Genomic DNA, 20,050 nt, shown 5'->3' with positions numbered 1-20,050 from the left:
AGGTACTCCTCTAGCATTTACTTGTGTTAATAATGTCAGCAATAATGTTTGTTTGTTTTTTTCAGGTTTGTCTGGCTAATTTGAAAGAATGTTGTAATTCAACAGTCATTAAAATCTGTGTTTCAGGCCTGTTCTTTACCAACAACAGCCTTTGACAGTGTAAATGTTCTTATTGGTTGTGGCAACCACGAAAACAGGCTACCTCTGTCAAAAATACTGTTTAATTAGCCAACAAACTGGCCTGATTCTCTTTCAGATCTGAAAAAGAATCTGTGGAGTATGTTCAACAGGAAGATGAGCAACATAAAACACACCATTGACCAGGTGTGGTCTTCCTGTGCACGTTAGCAGAGACACAGACTCATCGCTGCTATTTCATGCTGCAATAATATTAGTGGTGGGCCGTTATCGGCATTAAGGCCAGACTCTTATGAGGTGATAAACTAAATATGGCCGTTAATCTATTCTCAAAGTTGGGTTGAGAGCTGGATCTAAATGCTAATGATGACTTTAACCTTGATATTGAGGCATGTTTGCCAGCAGGCAAGTAACTCACGCTGAAACCAACGTCCAAAGTTCTTTATTGCAATACAAAATGCAAAACAAAAAAATGCAATACAAAAAAAAACAAGCAAATCCTTGTTCTTTGTGCCAATGTTAATGTAACACATACCATACAACTGCAGCCTGCAGAACATAATTTTAGCTTAGCATGAACACTTCCAACATAAACAACCCTCTTTAACACAAAACTAGGGTAAAATGGTGATGTTTTCCCAATCTTGACATTACCCAGCAGCCCTTGCAGCTACTCCAGCTTTACAGGACATTACAATGACTGCCTGAGTGACTGGTGGAAAAAGGAGAAATAGAGCTTTGACTGACTGACACAAAACTACTGACTGTAAACAGTTCATCATGTCCCATTATGTAGGCCTACAGTTTATAATTCATGTTTATCTTAATAAACACCTATTCAACACAAATACATCATTTTATTATATTAGTTGTATTTTATTTATATTATATTATTTATTTTCATCACCAGTTATCATAGTAGAAAAGCTTTCTACTTTCCAGTTTGTGATGCATTTTGGAAACTAAGATGAGCCCCTGGTCTAATGCGCCACCTGGCTTGAGAAACCTGTTCAAAGACTTACTTTTACTTATTATTTAGGTAGCACACACATATCATTTTTATCTTATTTTATTCTTATCCTTATTTTATTCTTTTAATAAAATAAAAATTTATTATTTTATCTTATTTTTATCTCTTCTGTAAAAAGTTGCACTGAAAGAACAAAAAATAAATCCTGCAATGGATTAATAAAGTCATTCTGATTCTGATTCATGAAGCCCTTTGGCAGAATTCAAATGAGCCATTTTAATCTAGATTCATTTAAATTAATTCCAAGATTACAGTAAGATTAATCTAGATTAAAAAAATGAATCTATGGCCACCACTAAATAATATTTAAATTCAAGAAAAAAGGAGGCCCGATCAAGCATTTAAAGGCTATCATATAGAGTTTATGAAAGCCAAAATCATCATAATTGTTTATGTCAATACTGTTGGCTCACACCAGAGCAAGCTATAGTTTGTTCCATTTCATTTTCCTAAGATAGAAAATGTTGAATCAATCTGACTGTATGGTCTGGTTGAATTGTCTCAGTAAAGTACCTTCAGATGACATGCATTGTGAAATGGCAATAAATATATAAACTGGATCACTGTACAGAGTTGGAGGATTACAGTTTCAGCTTCCATGCATTTACAATTCAGCCATGGAACTCATTCCCAAAAAGTTACATAAGGACTTCCATTACCATTCAAGGGTCCAATTACATAGTCCATGCACAACCAAAGGCTCAAAGAATCTAGAAGACCAAATGATGGCTATTTGATTGGTGTCTGACTTGGAATGTGTGCAGGAGGATGGACCTCCATGCTGCTTAAATACATCAGTCCTCCAACTAGAGATTGCTTTGTTGCGAGCCAAGAGAGCTGACAAAGACTCCTGGATAGGAGTTGAAACGTCTTCAAAAAACTGAGCAACTGGTTGCCTTCCAGTTTTAGCCTGTTTGTGATTGCCATGACCCGGATGGCTGGGAATTTACATGTCTGGGAGAAGACCTTTATTTCTTCAAAGTTTGTCAGTATATGAAGCACATTTGTGTTCTGAAAAGCTTGTATTTCATTTTTTGTTTGCCAAACAGGTGCTGCTTCAGCTGTGTAATTTAGCTTATGCAAATATTCTGGATGTACAGTGACCTGGATATGGTGAAGGAAACCGTATACTCACCAGTCACCATTTTTACACAATAAAAAAAGCTTTCCAAGTGTTCATTCATCCTGCAGCTATCATCAGTTTCATTTCATTAATTTCTAGTCCCAGCAGGCCGTGAGAATCATCAACGCTCTCTGTCAGTTTTAGAGGGCCACAGCACCTCTCCTTTAACTGCATACTCTCTTCACTGTTAGGTTGCTGATGATTGTGACAAGTTGGATTACAATCAACACAGCCAGAGGAGAAGGTGACAGCAGTTTGAGTTTAGATAATTTAACACTTTTTAAATTCAAAACAGGTTGTCCCATTTCATCACTTTCTTTTGTTTATGAATATGAATAATGATTTCCTATCACTGCCTTCTCCCTTCAGTCATTAGAAGCCAAACTACTGCTCAACTGCTCTTAGTAATACTAATGCAATAGAAACACACACACACACACAAACAGAGTGCATTATTTGAGTAAATGTGCACTTTAGCACATCATCTGTTTTGACATATCCTGAAGCATAATATTGATCTGGGCTGTCAGCTAATCAATCAAATCAATCCCAGTAATTAACTATGCAATCAAAGTCACACAAAACCATAAAGCAACACACACCAACCCATGTTCCCATTAAAATCATTACAATGCATGACTTATTCAGAGCTGAATATATGAATACATTTTTTTTTAATCTGCTTTCTCCAACTTGGAATGAAGTCAGTTGAAAACAGCAACATAAGGTAACGGGTCACTCGTTTACCCTCCTGAGTGGGATGAGTGGAGAAACAAATTTACATTTTCTCTCTCTGTTCTTAAAAAAGTTTAAGAAATATACGCATTTAAGAATAACCGAGCAGTCAACTGCTTAGAAATTCACCACAGTTTCTTTCAAAGAAAAAGAATAGTTGTTCCCACAGGTCAATGTAGGGACACTGCAGCAAAACAGTTGCAATTAAATCATTATTATATAAAGAATAAGGCTCAGAGAATACAGAAATGTTAATTTAATTATGCTAAATTAAAACAAAACAAAAAACTGTAGTAACAGTATTCCTACCTCATGATCTGGAATGTATCCTTTTTGGCTAACAAGTTGATAGGTTTATGCTATTTCAGCAAAACAGGATAAAATACTTCAGGTTTTAATTTTTCTGAAATATAATATAAGGCTCAAAGACATAAAGAAGGTTTAAGAAAGGGGGCTATGAGGTTTATAGTTTTTCACAATATTTGTGGCCGTTTTGATTACTAACTCCATTTTGATTCAACTGAATATATTTCCATTGCATCCTATTATCCTGGATTCAATAAGGGAATAGTGCCTTACAAATAATTGAATTAATAAGACAGAATATTTCAGTTACTTTCTGCTAAAGCACCACTTTTCTTTTCTTATACAGAAGGAGTTGCTACTATGATCACTGTTGAACACATGAAAATGGTAACAGAAAGATGCTTTTAGTTTCCAGGTTGTTTAATCCAATTCATTTTAATCTTAACTTCATGCAAAATAACATTACATAAACCAGTGGTTGGTAGTGGTTTATACCTGGGTAAATATATAATAGTCTATTAAAATGTTTCATGCATTTCAAAATTCTTATGGAAAGTTAATTATTATAACATTGTTTCTTTATATAAAGGATAAGAGCAGATAAATAAAGGACTCACTAAATGGAAAGCATACTAGTATATCACCATATGACTCGCTGTGACTCCACCACTACAGGCCCACTGACCGACTCAACCCTCATCTGATCACTGGTACAGATGAGAGATCTATGTCGGAATCAGAATCAAGTTCATTGCCAAATAGGTTACAAGGCATTTGACTTGGTGTTGATGGTGCAAATTTTATATACCGGTATATATATATATATATATATATATATATAGTAAACTTTGCGTGAATCTAATGCTGGAAGAGGCAGTGTCAGTGTCACAGGGGTCTCTGGGCCTTGTTGATAAGGCTGGTAGCAGATGGGAAGAAACTGTTTTTGGGGTGTGAGACTTTGGTCCTGATGGACCGCAGCCTCCTGCCAGAGGGAAGTGACTGAAATAGTTTGTGGCTGGGGTGCGAGGGCTCATCCACAATCTTCCCTGCACGCCTCAGAGTCCTGGAGGTGTACAGATCCTGGAGAGATGGAAGACTGCAGCCAATCACCTTCTCTGCAGACTGGATGAAACACTGCAGTCTAACCTTGTCCTTGTCCAGTGTATCCTTGGCACCAGTGTACCAGATAGTGATGGAGGAGGTGAGGATGGACTCATAGATGGAGGAGTAGAAGTACACCATCATTGTCCTTGGAAGGTTGAGTTTTTTTCAGCTGCCACAGGAAGTACATCCCCTGCTGGGCTTTCTTGGTGAGGTAGTTGGATGTTCAGCTCCACTGTTTTTGGAGCTTTGAGCTCCAGATTGTTCTCCCTGCACCATGTTGCCAGTTGATCAACCTCCCATCTGTAGGCGGAATCGTCTCCATCAGAGATAAGCCCGTTGAGACTGGTATCATCTGTGAACTTCAGAAGCTTGACGATGACTGGAGGTGCAGTTGTTGGTGTACAGGGAGAAGAGCACAGGAGAAAGAACACAGCCCTGAGGGGAACCAGTGCTGATGAGCTGTGAGACGGAGACATGTTTTCACATCTTTACGTCCTGCTTCCTGTCAGACAAGAAATCTGTAATCCACCCGCAGGTGGAGTCAGGCACACTCAGCTGGGAGAGCTTCTCCTGAAGCAGAGCTGGGATGGTTGTATTGAAGGCAGAGCTGAAATCCACAAACAGGATCCTGGCCTAGGTTCCTGCAGAATCCAGGTGCTGGAGGATGTAGTGAAGAGCCAAGTTGACAGCGTCGTCTGCAGACCTGTTGGCTCTGTAGGCAACTGTAGGGGGTCCAGGAAGTGGTCAGTGATCTCTTTCAGATGTGAAGCACAAGGCACTCAAAGGAACAGGGATAATAATGGATTTGAAGCAGGTTGGCAGGTGACATGTCGCCAGTGAGGTGCTAAAAATGTCTGTGAACACTGGTGACAGCTGATCAGCAGAGCTTCAAGGATGATGGAGAGACTCTGGTCCAGCAGCTTTCCAGGGGTTCTGTCTTCTGAAGAGTTTATTAACAACTTTCTCGTTTATGGAAAGAGTTCTCACTAAGGTGGGAAGAGGTGTACCACATGTACCATAACCATTCTGTATAGTCATATTTCTCTCCTACTTTGGAGGTAATATCTGTGTTCCAAGAATTCATTCTGTGACTCTAACGTGTTGCTTCTTTTACAAAAACTAATTGTACACAATTATATGAAAAACCCTGTTACAGGGCTTTGCTTTTTGGCTCAGCTCTTTCTATCCCTTGATCCATCTCCCACTGCAACCTACCATCATTCATGAACAAGTCATAAAGCTAATTTAACTACTTTTCTTGAAACTAGGCTATTGCCCTGAGCCTCCCAGTATCCTTGTTACACTCCACATCTGTGGCCAGGAGGAACAGATCATAGCAAAAATGGCATCCTGCATAGAAGTGGCTGAAATTTGTTTTTTCCGTTTGTTAGCTGGATCTAGCCTCTGAGGATAAGGTCAGGGCTGCAGTATTCAGGTAAGCTCCTCTGCTAAACCCAGTCAGTTGAGATGGTTTAAGCATAGATTACATATGGCTGTCTCTGTTTGGAGGGTCTGCGATCAACTTCCACTGGAAAGAGACCCAAAAATCAACCTTGAAGTTACTAGAAGGTCGATATTTTGTTCTGCCCCAGGAGTAACTTGGTCTCCTGTAGAGTGAGCTGGAGAACGGCTGTAGCAAGAAGGGTGTCTCAGGTCGCGAAGAAGTAGAAGACAGGGGAAAGATTATTCATAAATAATAAACCAGACATCTGTGAGGCTGAATCCTAATATTGTTAAGAAACTTCCTGACCTTTTGCAGAAGCATACTGGCATGTTAACACTTGGAGTGTCTCATGAAAAATGAAACAGCATAGAAATTATAGGGATGTATGAGAGCGTAATTGTTTTGTTCCTCTTTCCCTGAATTGTTTATTTACAGAGGACTGGCTACCTGAAGCCTTTGCTGCTACAGTACACTAAATATAGTATGAAATCTTCTTGTTAGCAGTACCGCTGTAAGCATGATAGTTTGCTGGTGTTCATGTTTAGGCACAAAAATCTGCCTTGTCTAATCACAGCCTAGGCCTACATTCAGTGGAGAATTGAAATAGGAGCCTCTGTTCATTTAAATCTAGTGTTAGCAGTTCAGGTGTAACGATCAGGTTTATCAGTGGTGTGTATGAAACGACACCACAAACTGGAGGCTTCATTGACAGTGAGAAGCAGCTGAATGCAGGTCAAAAGCGTGCGTCTGCCACGTCATAAATACATGTGCTAAAGTTAACATTTACAAATGGTTAGAATGAAAGCATCTGCAATGTCGGATAAATATTTACCTTAAGTCTGAGCAACTTTCAGCTCTTGGTCAGAAAGAGACTGAAACTTTAAATGTTGATGGAGGAGCATTCGAAGAAAATTAAGCCTCGAACTAAAACAAGTAGAATTCCCGTAAACTAAACGGATACTTTCAAAAACTGTACTGGATAAGCTGTATGTAGGGATGCAACAATACAGACACCTTCTGCAAAGTGTCTACCAGTTCAAGATCATTTGCAACACTTCCTTCCTCGTCTAGGTCACTCTTTTAGAGGGACTTCCTGACAATATCTAGACATTTAAGTGCTATACACAAACATCCTGAATGAGCGGAGCACTCTGTAATCCTTAAGCTTAAATCCTTTGCGACCAGATGTTGCAGCTTACAGAGGCTGACCCGGGAGACTTTAATGATTGTCATACCCTGACTAATGAAGAGACTGAACAGGAGAACGCTTCCTCCAGTGCGTGGGAGGTCGCTCTTGTTTAGCTGTGCCTGATTAAAATGATACTGTAAAAATTTAAAGAAATAAAGAAGGAAAAGCTGATCAGATTCAAGAGAACAAAACTATTGGCAAAATAATGTGGAGGAAACAGAAGTAAAACAACAGATGTAATGAAGTAAGAGAGAAGATTGTATGGAATGGAGGAGAAAGATTCAAACTAAGGTTGTTTGATTGTTTTTTTTTTTTTTGTTTTTTTATATAAAGTTTGAGATCTCTAAACGTTGTGCTTGTGGTTTATCTGAACTGAACATCCAGAATGTCCAGACACTCATGGACAAATCTACTTCCAGAGGTATAGGTAAAGAGAAGAAATAAATAACTCATATCTTTATAAGGCTGTTAGCAAGAGAACCTCTAAGTTCTCTATACTGTTTCTATTAACTAATTATACCATTAATGAAGTGTTTTGTGATTAGCATTAAATGTTGTGTGTTCATCGCTAAATGTGTTAGTAAACTGTTAATAACATCCAGTAATTACACTAGAGTGGCAATACGAGCAGCTTTTGTTTCCATGGTTTAGAACCACTAGGTGAGCTCTTTGATTGAGGGCTATTAATAGCATTTTTAACATTTTCATTCTTTATATGAGCCCATCAGCTTTTCAGCTTTACTATGACTGGGAATCCTAAAAAGACATACAAGCTCCTGACACATCTACATGTAGTTATGCAAACTGAGAAGAGCTAGATATTGAACCCTCCCTCTGCATTATGACCCCATGATAGCTTTCCACACAAGACAAGTTTGTAACAATAGATGCCAAATGCAAATAAACCCTTCCATGGTTTAATGAGCTACATAATGTTGGAAATAGAAACTCGGTCATTAGATTGAAAACAGAATATCACCAAGCTTAAAAAATAATGGTTTTAGCAGTTATCGTATCTTTCAGTCAGAGAATAAATATTAGCACTGGATATGTGTGATGTGTAGTCTGAGTTTTAATAGATCATTAAAAAGAGCATTGGTGATAGGAATTTCCGCAGGATTTCTGCACTCAGCTGGAAATACATGGGACTTCTTTAAGTCATTTTTAGGTCTGGATAGGCTACAGTATGAAAGACATATAGAAAGGAAAAACTTTTTCCAAACTTCAATCACTAGTGGGTAAAGCAGGAGTCTTTAAGTCCACTACCTGGAAGCGACAGTCCTCCATTTACAGCTATCCCTGAGTGTAACCATTCATTTCAGTCAGGTCAGCTAAAAGATGCAGAACATCAGCTATGAAGAAAAGGGTGCAGAAACCCCTGGTATATAGATTTATTTTGTTTATCCAGTAAATGCATCAATATATCCACCTTATCCACGCATCCATTCATAATCCTGTTTATTTATCTGTCCATTATCACTCTATTATCCATCTATCCATCTATCCATTTTCCATCCCCCTTATCCCAAGCAGCTATCTACGGACGAGAGGCAGGTAAACCATGGACAGGTCGCCAGTCACTCTATTATCCATCATCTTCAAATGTCTAGTTTTCCTGATGTACCTTCTATATTTCAGCCTGCATCTTTTCAATGTTAAATATTTTTCTTAAAAGTGGGTTTAAAGAACAGAATCATAAAAGTTTCCATCCGTTAATGTTTGGTAATTTTACATAAATCAATAAAGAGAAGCCAAGTTTAAGACAGCTAAAGCTGTCTTTCAGCGAGGAGCATCATTACTTATTATGTCATTAAACACAGCAGCTTCATGTTGACAGGAGCAAGTCAAAAAGTGCAGCTGGATATTTTACATTCTCTGATTAAAAAGCTCGCACAGACAAACCTCTTCTTGATGAGGCTCAGTTTGATCAAATTGAAATTAGACATCTAATTGCAAAGCACAATGAAGTGTGATGCGTTGTGCAGCAAATTGCGATGAGAAATCACAACAGGATGAAGTGTGGCCTTACAACACGTTCATTACAATTGTGAGACATTAGCAGGAGGTGCCATGCTCCTGGCGGGAGAAAAGGTAAAATGATACCAAGATGCTATAATCATGGACCTGATGGGATCTGATCTGAGTCTGAGATTAATGGGGGAGAGATACAGTACAACAAAGGGAGCTGAAAGGGTAAAAACCAGCAGCAGGAAACGGAGGATGGTGTCTGATATGGAAGTGCTGGGGGTCTAAGAGGTGAGGCGTGGTGGGAGGAAAACATGAGGAGTGAGTAGGTTTGCTGAGCATGATATGAAAAATCTGAATGACTCGGTACTGGGGGAATGTTACATGGATATTAGAAGTCGACAAAGAAAAATGACAAAGGAGTTCTTACCTTGACTCTCAGCCTTACTGGGGTGGCAGGAAACAAAGGCAAGCAAAACCAGCAAGGCCAGCAGACGCCACCTGACCTCTCCCATCAAAAACATCCTCAAAATTAGGTGTCTAGACCTGTATAGAAGAAGAAAAATATCATTTTGAGTCAGTGAAGAAAAACGGCGTAAAGAAAACGAAAAGTAGTACCCTGAATGCCACAGAGCTGTTTGAGACTCAAGGGGGGTCAAGACCCACCTTACCCATGCAATTCCAACCATCTCATCTAGAATCAGTTATTTATCTCCTAATCCACTTTTTTCTTCAATTACAGAGCAGCTTTCAGTAGTCTGGACAAGCCACAGAGCAGTGGTCGAGCCTCACGCCTACACAGAGTAGGTCAGGGAAGACACAGAGAACTTTGTTTGGAAGAAGGAAAGAGCTGAGAAATTAACAAAAGGTCAGACGAGAAGACACAGTGACAAAGAGGAGGACCAGAGTTTGACGAGCAGCCCAGAGAGGAAACATTTGATAGGTTCTATTCTCTGATGGAAAAAGAGCAAACATGAAAGAATCCCTTCACTTTTCCTCCTAACTCCCCATTTTGCTGTTTAGTTTTTCTGCACCCCTCTGTCACATGCCTCATCTCCCAATCTGCCTCTCATTAAAGTCATCTTATCACAATTGTTGGGATCCGCACAATCTGGCTGAGAATTAATAGAAAGCACGGACAGAAAAAATGTATTCAAAGTAAGAAAAACCCTGCACCTGTGCTAGTTAATGCAATAGTTATCCAGGATATTCTTCTGTGAAGGGGGCATACTAATAATAATTTTAAAGCTAAAAGAACAATATAATAAAAAATTACTTTGATAAAATTAGAAACAAGCCAACTGTCAGTCAATACTTCAAAACTGTCAGCAAGCAGAGAATGTTTGCATGTAAAAGAGGAGCTGCAGCATCCTGAATGAGCTGAAGAGGCTGACTGATCCCATCGATAACATCACAGAAATCTGCTTTTAATGAATGAAATGTAATAAAACCATGGGTTATTATTTCCAGGTAATTTATTTGAAATGCTTGGTTGGTTTCACATCCTGGTGTAATTGAAAGAAACTTCTCTACCAAACACTGTTGACCTGTTTATTAAAATGCATAACTAAAACCAGGGTTTGACAAACATAACTATGGTCGTGGATCACTGAGCTTAGGAAGAGGGGTGTGGAAAGGACTGTTGGGACTGAATAAAATCTTGCCTATTTTTCTCAGGGGACTCATAAAGGTTTTTTACAAACAAAAAGGGGCCAGAAATTTGCATACCTGTTTCTACACAAAAGAGGTAATCAAAAAATAAATGTGAGGTCCTTACGGCAATTCTGACCCATACTTTCTGTTAGGATACAGGAGAAGCTAGAGACACAGATAGTGAGGTAAAGGATGAAGCTACACAGCATCCACCCCCCACCCCCACCCCCCGTTAAATAGGTGTTAAATAAAAGCAGGTCATTGCACACATCTTCAAAGTAAGAAGAAAGGGGAGGATAGCTGAGTGCATGGTTCTACAGAAACATAATAAAACATGGATAACCAGCACTCTGTGGTATATATATGGCTTTAATAAATTTATAAATTGTAGATATGTATGAATTATATATTTAATATGGGGGAAAAAACTGTTTCTCCTACTGTACATGCCAGAGTCATTTTATTAAAGATGCAAGATCATCTGCAAATCTATACAGAGATTTGGAAATAGCTCATAATAAATTTTAAATGTATAAATGCCATAGAGTGCTGGTAATTTTTTTTTACTCTTAAACTTTTGAGAATTCTGGCATTCCTGGCAACAGGCTCTTATTAGCAAAAGTAGCCCATTGGTGTTAAAGATATTCATCAACTTTCTGCGAAGCTTCTTTTATGTACAAAATAATTATTTAAAATGACATCTAAGATCAACAGTGCTAAACTAAATGTTGTTATTGAATACTTTGTTTTATTTGTCAGCCCACTACTGTTGCTACCACACATAGTTTTGTAACTCTACACTTCACTCATCCACACGTCTATCTGCTTTGGTTACACTGTTTTCTTTTTTATGTTTTTTTCTGTCTCTCTCTCTCTCCTACATGATTTCTGTTGTAACCTTGAACTAAAATTGGTCAGCTGGCTCATTTATATACACACCGACACTCATGAGGTACTATGCATTGACCAGTATGGCTATATTTGGAAGTATAGAGGGCAGAACCTTGCATGCATATGTTAAGGTTCAGCTGAAATTCAAAAAGGCAATTTACATGGAGGTAAGCAAGTGCAAGGTGTGTTCTCTTTTTGGATTTTTGCTAAAAACACACAGATCTTAGGGATTTTCTAAAAAGGCACCAAAGAAAGTTAAAGCCACCAATGCTTTGACATCATCCAGTCACTTCAGAAGAGGTTGGATGAAACATGGACTGTTTGGCTTTCCAAACTTTTTGGAGATAAATCTAACAGTCAGCTGCCTAACAGATAAACTGAAAGAGAATTGAACCGTGAGGGACTGTAAAGGAAAGGTAAGCTAAATTAAGAATTCTTAATTGTCTTCTCTGGGAGTGTATAGTTAACAATTGTTCTTTATGCCCAGGAGAAACCCAACAAATATACTTTAACTAGTTCACAATTACAGCTTCAGCTTTAATAATGCACTTGAAATATAAACGTAAGTGGAAAAAAAAACTTCTTATTTTGGGTTTATTTCAAACAATATGGACTTGGAGACTAAAATAAAGGGGAAAAATAGAAAAAGAGAAAATTTAAATGAGAGAGAATCAGATAAGAACAGAGGAGGGAGAGAAGGATAAAGAAACAGAATTTAAGTGTTCTGTAAAAAAAAGAAATAAAACTTCTTTCCTGCATGGTATTTAAGCACCAATTTAATGCAGTTCTTTTAATCCTCAGTAGTTAGAAATAGCATATAAGAATAGTGTGGTCAGCAATATCCAGAGCTAAAAGGCCTAAAAGTACAAAAATAACAAAACCTTTATAAAGAGTTGCTAAAGGGACGTCATCAAAACCCTAATAAATGCTGATTCTGTGATATATAGACGTTTAAAACCAGTCAAGAAAGTCTCCAAAATCCTGTTTCTTTCAGGAAGTTATTTAAGTGAATAAAAATATATTTTCTTTTTACAATATTGTAAAAATCTGTAGTTTTGAAATCAGTCAAAACATGATCAGGCCAGGTTTTTTTATAACAAGGTTTACCCATGCATGCTTAAAAAATTTCAAACTAATCTATATGCAATACTTCTATACAAGATGGTCACATCTGAGGGTCAATAAAAAAAACACCTTTATAAAGACATGCAGGGATACTTTTAGAAGAAGAACCTGAAGGTTTAATTTAGCAAAACTATTTTATTCAAAAAGTAAATTGGAACAGGCTCAATCTGATTGAAGCTTAGCAAGGAGCAAAAACAGATGGATCATTTACAGAAGAAGGGATAAATGACCCGATGGACAGAACAGATTGGTTCGAACCTTACATACAAATAAGTAAGGGAGATTGCTATCAATGTCCATCAGGTCTTTCTGGTTTGTTGACTAGTAAAATAAAATTGATGGTTTTGTTCAGAATTTTATTAATTTGCCATCCATCCATCCATCCTTCCATCCATCTTTTACACGCTTAATCCCAAGCGGGGTTGCAAGAGGTGCTGGTGCCTATCTCCAGCTGTCAAAGGTCCAGAGGCAGGGTACACCCTGGACAGGTCACCAGTCCATTGCAGGGCAACAGAGAGACAAAGAGGACTAACAAACATTTATGCACATCTAAGGAGAATTTAGAGAAGCCAATTCACCTAACATTCATGTTTTTGGACTATGGGAGTAAGCTGGAGTACCCGGAGAGAACCCACGCATGCTCAGGGAGAACATGCAAACTCCATGCAGAAAGAATCAAACCCAGAACCTTCTTGCTGCAAGGCAGCAGTGCTACCCACTGCTCCACTGAGCGGCCCCTAAAGATAACAGAAAACCATTAATATAAAAAACTACAGCAAAGGTTAAAATCATACCAAGAATGCTAAAAAGAGATAACTGAAATAAATGCCAAGGAAGAGTTAAACTAAAAGGTAATTGGAAAAAATATATAAATCTTTATGTCAGGGTTTGGTAGTGGTTTGGAGGACCCAAATGCAGAGGCAGAGAGGCTGAGGTGAATATTTGTAGTTTTAATGATGAAAATGGTTAACAAAAGCAGGAATCCAAAGAATCGAACTAAAAATGTAACAGACCAGAACCACGGAGACGTCAAGGGAAAACACGTACAAGGAGCCAGGGAGAGACGAGGTGAGATGACAACAGCGATGACAGGACCAGCAACAACAAGGAACCAACAAAGAGTGAGAGCAGAGGCAAAGCATATATAGCTGACAGAGACAATGGCAGGGCTAACGAGCTGACAAGGAGCAGGTGTGAGAGGAGAGAGCGAGGGAGCCAAGGGGAAAGAAACATACACACACAAGAGGGCAACAGAGGACAACAGAAAAACATGAGAACTAACATAAATCTAGAAATTACAACAAAAAAGGAATTACACCAATAAAACTAGGGAACATAGAGCAAAGTAAAGCACAATATAACCAAAACCATGACACTTAAAAGCAAACACAGAATAACAAAAATTAAAGCATAGCTGACATGGACATAATTTTTTGGGGGGGAACAAGTCGACATGTCCCCAGCAACGTCGGTTTGGTCCCCTGCACATTTTACTGTCCAAAAATAATGTTATGCTACAGTACACAGACATTGGTCGAGCACTAGGACCAAGTGGCTAAAACTAAAGCCCACTTTGCTGAGTTTAGATGGCCCACCAGCTCCTGATTGGCCCATCGTCTTTTCTTGTGTGATTGGCTGTCACCGCTGTGACTCCTGAGAGGCTCACTTTACAAACATCTTATGTACCACTGAGTCGGGTCTGTGGTCCTTGCATCCCCCCAACTTCTGAAATCAAAATTTCATCCATGATAGCTGACAACCCAGAGTGAAAACTTGAACAGAACCAAAAAGTCCAGAAAAGCAGATCATGACACATGTAAATAATTGTGCTCTACACTGAGAATTTCTACACAAAGGAGCTGTGAAATTTTATTTGGGGGGTGGGGGGGTGGGGGGGAAGAAATAGAGCATCTCCATGCAGCAAAAACAGATGGTTTTTTTGTGAAAATTTCTAAATGATAGGGTTTGTTTCTCAGAAATAATATTTAAATCAATCCAAATATAGATCAGATATCTGTTCTATATATTTGTTATAGGGTTTATTTAATGACACACATATAATGTATTTATATATTTAGACAGCCACATATTTGTTACCTGGTGAAAATTCCCCACCATATGCTATTTTATAGGGACTTACAGGTACTGTACTTGTGGGGACCAATGACTGGTCCTCATGAGGATAACTTCTCTTTTTAGGTTAGAGGTTAGATTTAAGACTTATGTGTGAATTAAGTTTAGGCTAAGGTATGTTTTGGTAAAGATTAAATTAGGGTCTGGTTAAGGCTATTGAAGTAAATGCACAATGAATGGATAACGGGAAAGATAAGAAAAGGGACATATTGTCTGTGTTTGTATCTGTGAGTGTGTGCACAATAATTTTTCACAAGACAGCTTTGATTTGAGAACAATAGATCATATTTTAAAAACGAAGGAAAACATGAGAAGGTTTGTCCAAAAATAGTCCTCCCTTACACACAGAGGAGAGCTACAACAAAAACAAAGATCAGTCAGAAAATGAACAGGTTTGGTTTTAAACCCACCATTCTTCTCTTCATATAATTCTTAACACGACAAAGGCTTCCACTGCTCTGCATCAATCTTTGGGAATAATAAAAGGCAGATATTCCACCCTGTAATAATGAAAAGCAGATTTCAAGCGTCACTCTGATTACTGTTTAATCTGTTTATTTGGCAGATATGCTCTTTAACATAGTGTGCTGTGAATAGTTTGAAATCATTCACTAAAATTGTTAGGAAGTATTTAAAACATAGAACATTTTAAAATGCTGTTGTGTATTGCCCATCCATAAATGCAAAACCCAACCAAACACTTTCAGATATATAATTTTTGAGTTCTATCAATTCAGCTTATTTAGCCATTATGCTATTAGTTTGCATCCTTAAATTACACCACTACTTCCCCTAAGTCCTGTTTCCTCGTACATCTAAAGCATTAAAAAAAATTTAGTTAGCAAAAATCTCTGGCTTTTGATTTAATTGTGCCAGCCATATTTAGCCAAGTTCTGAAACTTTCTCGAGGCACCCCTGGAAAATATATACATATAAAATATATACATTATATATATTTTTTCTTTTTTTGCGCAAAAATTATCCATTATATTGAAAAAAAACAGACCTTAAAGTTTCAAATGAATTTCCCAATTACACTAATTGAAGTGTCATGAAAAGCACAGGTGCGTCTTTGTTTTTCTATTAAGCCCATGGCTGTTTGATTTAAAGTTTCCAAGCAATATTTGATCCAAAAATAATGATGTTTATATGCTGAGTGTTGCTCTGCTGAAAGACTCATTGGTATAAATCAAATCGCGTTCCTACCTCTATAGTCTCATGAATTCAAAGCGTCCTATTATCTCCAAAGGAGATCCTCTGAATACCAAAAGCGTCTGAGGGCTCCCGCTGCTTCCTCCTGACGCGCTCGCTTTTCTCTCGCTCCTTTCGGGACGCGGTCAGTCTGGAGAGTGGGTGTTTCTCTCCTTGTTATTCAGACATCCCTCCCTTCGACTGATCCTCCTTGTCCCAACCCTTTCCTTTGGCAGGGTGCATTTCAGAAGGGGAGTAAATGATAAAGCAGTGGCACTGCAGATGTCCTCCCTCCAGGTTCCTGATCGTCTCTAGGGGCTCCTTCAATGCGCCTCCTCGGACCCAGCTGGTGACTTCTGTGTTTCCTCGCAGGGGGACTGTGAGGGGAGCTCTCCCTGCGCTTGGAGCAGGTGCCTGGCCATGCCCTGCTGCGCTGCAACCTTTGATTTTAAAGGAGCATTGACGCTGCTTTCCAATCGGAACTGAGAACACACAGATGCGCCTGAGCTGAGCTGAGCTGTTTAAAGTTATTTATTCTGAAAAATTTTGATTTCATTGAGCTTGTTTCAACAACTCAAAAATCACCTATACATGAGGACTGTTTCGATCAATATTCTTGTTATAAGAAAAAGTGCAAAAGAGGGCAAATTATCAATTGATTTCTTTATTGTTTTTGGAAATATTATTTTAAATAACTTCTACTTTAAAACAATATTAGAGATCTTAGGGAGCAGGTTTTACTAGTAAAATAAAATTCCCATACTATATTTGGCATTTAATGTTCGTTCAATTCGTAAAGTTGAATATTTTTTATTATCATTTTGTTAAAATTTCACTATTTACCAGCTTTAGCCATTATATTCTGTTCTGAAGTTTAGAAGCCTATTCTGCCCCAAAAACCTTCAATTTCTGGGACAAATCTTTTCCCCAAAGAGTATATGTATTTTGGTTTTCCAAGATGTTCATAGTTGCCTATAAGTGTTTTAGCAGATGAATGTGGCACCATTGCATCCTGGTGCCCAAGGATGATCCAGACCTTAGGAGGTTCAGAATTCAAGCAGGTCTGTTCTCAGAAAACTGTCCCTTTTCCAAAGCAAAGAAGGCAATGGAGAAGAGCCATCAGAAAGTAAGGAAGGGTTGTAGTACAGTATAGATGAACAGCACAGACAAGGAGCATGTATAATCCCTTATACATTATTCTGTGCCTTCATGAAATTTAATATGTATTATTTGTTTTCTCATCAATTATTGGTTTAAAAAAATAAAGACAGCAATAGAAAGATGAGATCTTAGGGTTTCCTTAGAGCAGTGGTCTCCAACCCTGGTCCTCAAGATCTACTGTCCTACAGATTTTAGATGCATCCCTGCTTCAACACAGCTGAATCAAATGATTGATTACCTTTTCAAGCCATTCATTTGATTCAGCTGTGTTGAAGCAGGGATGCATCTAAAATCTGTAGGACAGTAGATCTTGAGGACCAGAGTTGGAGACCACTGCCTTAGAGATTGCCCACAAAATTGTCTGTTCTTTATCTGGTTTTAAATTAATATAAAGATATACAAATCAGATAGCAGAGACTCCACCATGTTATTTTGATATGTTTGTGAAACCCAAAAAGCATTGAAGGACGTTAAAAGGGTATAAAGAACATTTATACCCTTTTAACGTTTTGCACACTTCATCTGTTGGTCCTGCACAAATGAAAGGATGTTTGTTGCTAATCAAAAAACAAGACAAGGACAATGATCAATATGCAGACAGAATCAGTCCAAAGCTTAAATGAGCCCCACTAACAAGCCCCCTAAAGCCTGCTAATCCTTTAAATTCAATGTAGGTGGAACTATTCAGAGAAATTGGAATTGACTTCAGTGAATTGAAGAGTCATTAAAAAAATCCTCCTCTGCCATCTCAGCCAAAATGTATTCACTTCAGAAGAGAAGTTAACCAGACATTCCAAGCAGAGTCAACAAGCAGAAAGAAAACTACAGAGATGTGCATATCAGAACATATTTTAAACTGGCCTCTGTGGAGCACTTATAAATTAAAACTTGCTCAGCAATATAAAAATATTTTTTGCAAATATACAACAAAACGTGCATCACGGGTTCTTGCTATATCATTTGTGCTTCTATTGTATTTTGTTAAATTATTCTTGAAACAGTAAAAAAAAAAAAAAAAGTCCACATACTAGTGCTTTTATGCACACTGACAGCTGGATCCAGTCTCTTGTGTGTTCACATATTTGACCAAAAAAGCTGATTCTGTTCCCATTTCACTCTCTCCACTAGCTTTGTCCCAATCAGGGTCAAAGGAAAGCTGAATCCTTTCCCAGCAGGCACAGGGTGGGTGATAATGACAGCCAAGGGCAGGTCACTAGTCCATCAGAACAATGTTTTTCAACCCTGGTCCTCAAGGCATACTGCCTTGCATGTTTTAGATGTTTCTCTGCTTCAACACACCCGATTTAGATGATTCAGCAAACCCTGTTTTGATAAAAAATGTTTAAGGTAAATAAAATTGCAGGTTCAAGGTCAGTCTTGGGTTGTCAGCCACTACTTACTGATCCAAACACTTAATTCTACATTTGTGCACTAAAAGTCTGAACTTTTCCTTTAAATGAAAAGAAAAATCACAATGAGTCAGTGTTTTCTTCTGTGGGTCTGGTTCTGTCTGTGTTACTTTGCCCCTATGGCTTCAATTCTATCAAAGAGACTTTGCAGCTTGCCCTGAGGGGTTAGAAGTGGGAGTCATGGGAAAGGGAGACCACTGAAATGCACCCATTGCTGCTGAGTTAAACCCCTGCATAGCTTTGTTCCAGGTGTGTCTCTTGAGTCCAAACGGACATACATGCATGCCTTATGCAAACAACTGTCCAGCGCCTGCACACACTATAATCAAGGGAAGAAGGATTGTGCTCCTCCTTACTTCCTCTTTTCCTGTTCACCTGTCATCATCTTTTTATTTATCAGCTGCCCAGTTGGCAGCAGACCAAAAACTAATACAAGACTTAGTTTCATCCTTTTATCTGGTAGAATATACTTCTCAACAACATGTTTGGTTTTATTTTGCATTATCTTGCAAATATTCATCCCATTATTCATGATTTATTTGACACATTTTGATGGAATACAAAGTTAACTGAAACAAAAGATGTTTTATTACTTAATATCATGACCAATAATTCAAATTTCAGTTAAAAAGAAAACACTTTCAATATTGTCATTATCCTCAGTAAAATTCTTCAAATGATTCTTAAATTTCTCATCACATTCTAAAAATGTTCTTGTTTTAAGGTTTAATAGAGGAATTTGTGAATCTATCATAGAATTATAGATATCAGATAACTTTCTGTTATAATTCATGATGAAAGTAAACGTAATTCAAAGACCTTAAGAAAAAAGTTAGGAGATCGTCCCAATATTTGATAAATACAAGTATGTCAAGTTATTGTTTTCCCTGTCTATAAAAACAATGTAAAGCAAAGAGACATCAATTTAACAAAAATATCTTAGAGCAGCAAGTGAGACCTCCTCACCTTTTGTTGCACATTGCAAGTGAGAAGGCTGGAAAAGGGCAGTAACAGCTTTCATTTGAGGGGGGTAAATGTGGCTTTGTTGCCGTCTCCCGCTTCATCTGGGAAGTCTGAGTAGATACTTCCAGACTTCCCTCTTCTTAGACCTTCTCTAACTCTGCTGAGGGAAGCATAAGGGGCTCTCAGGTCAGTGGTGAGGACATAGTCCTGGGCCTCCACCCGGTGGGACGTGCCTGGATCACCGGGTGGAGACGTCCAGGGGGCATCTGAAAAAGATGTCCTCAGTTGACTCCTTTCGTTTTTATGTGGGGGCGAAGCGGCTCTACTTTACCATTCTGCAGCTTTCTGATGTGTCTCTTGCCTTACACAGTTTAATACAATTGCTAAACTACTATACTAGCATGCAGTTGTTAAGGATCAAAACTACAACTTCCCAGATCAGAACTACAACTCCCAAGTCAGAGTATCAGATTACGGATGTGTTTGGATG

The 20,050-nt window shown here is 38.3% G+C and overlaps 1 protein-coding gene across 3 annotated transcripts in view; it reads right to left on the bottom strand.

Moving 5' to 3' along the window:
* The window catches only part of col14a1 (collagen, type XIV, alpha 1), a 176,961-nt gene extending 160,580 nt beyond the window's left edge, over positions 1-16,381 (bottom strand). For 2 of the 3 annotated variants that reach the window (XM_015380811.1, XM_015380813.1), the window contains exons 1-2: positions 16,043-16,381; positions 9,465-9,580 (exon numbers count right to left, since the gene is read on the bottom strand). In XM_015380811.1, the coding sequence (XP_015236297.1) occupies positions 9,465-9,558 (94 nt within the window). In that variant the 5' untranslated portion in view covers positions 9,559-9,580; positions 16,043-16,381. Of the gene's footprint in view, positions 1-9,464; positions 9,581-15,246; positions 15,337-16,042 lie in introns of all 3 variants that reach the window. The other variant, XM_015380812.1, reaches the window with a different exon arrangement.
* Positions 16,382-20,050: the final 3,669 nt, after the last annotated feature.

The sequence above is a fragment of the Cyprinodon variegatus genome, unplaced genomic scaffold (genome assembly GCF_000732505.1).
Source record: "Cyprinodon variegatus isolate N-32 unplaced genomic scaffold, C_variegatus-1.0 Scaffold221, whole genome shotgun sequence".
NCBI lineage: Eukaryota > Metazoa > Chordata > Actinopteri > Cyprinodontiformes > Cyprinodontidae > Cyprinodon > Cyprinodon variegatus.
This window is presented reverse-complemented; position numbering and strand designations above follow the sequence as displayed.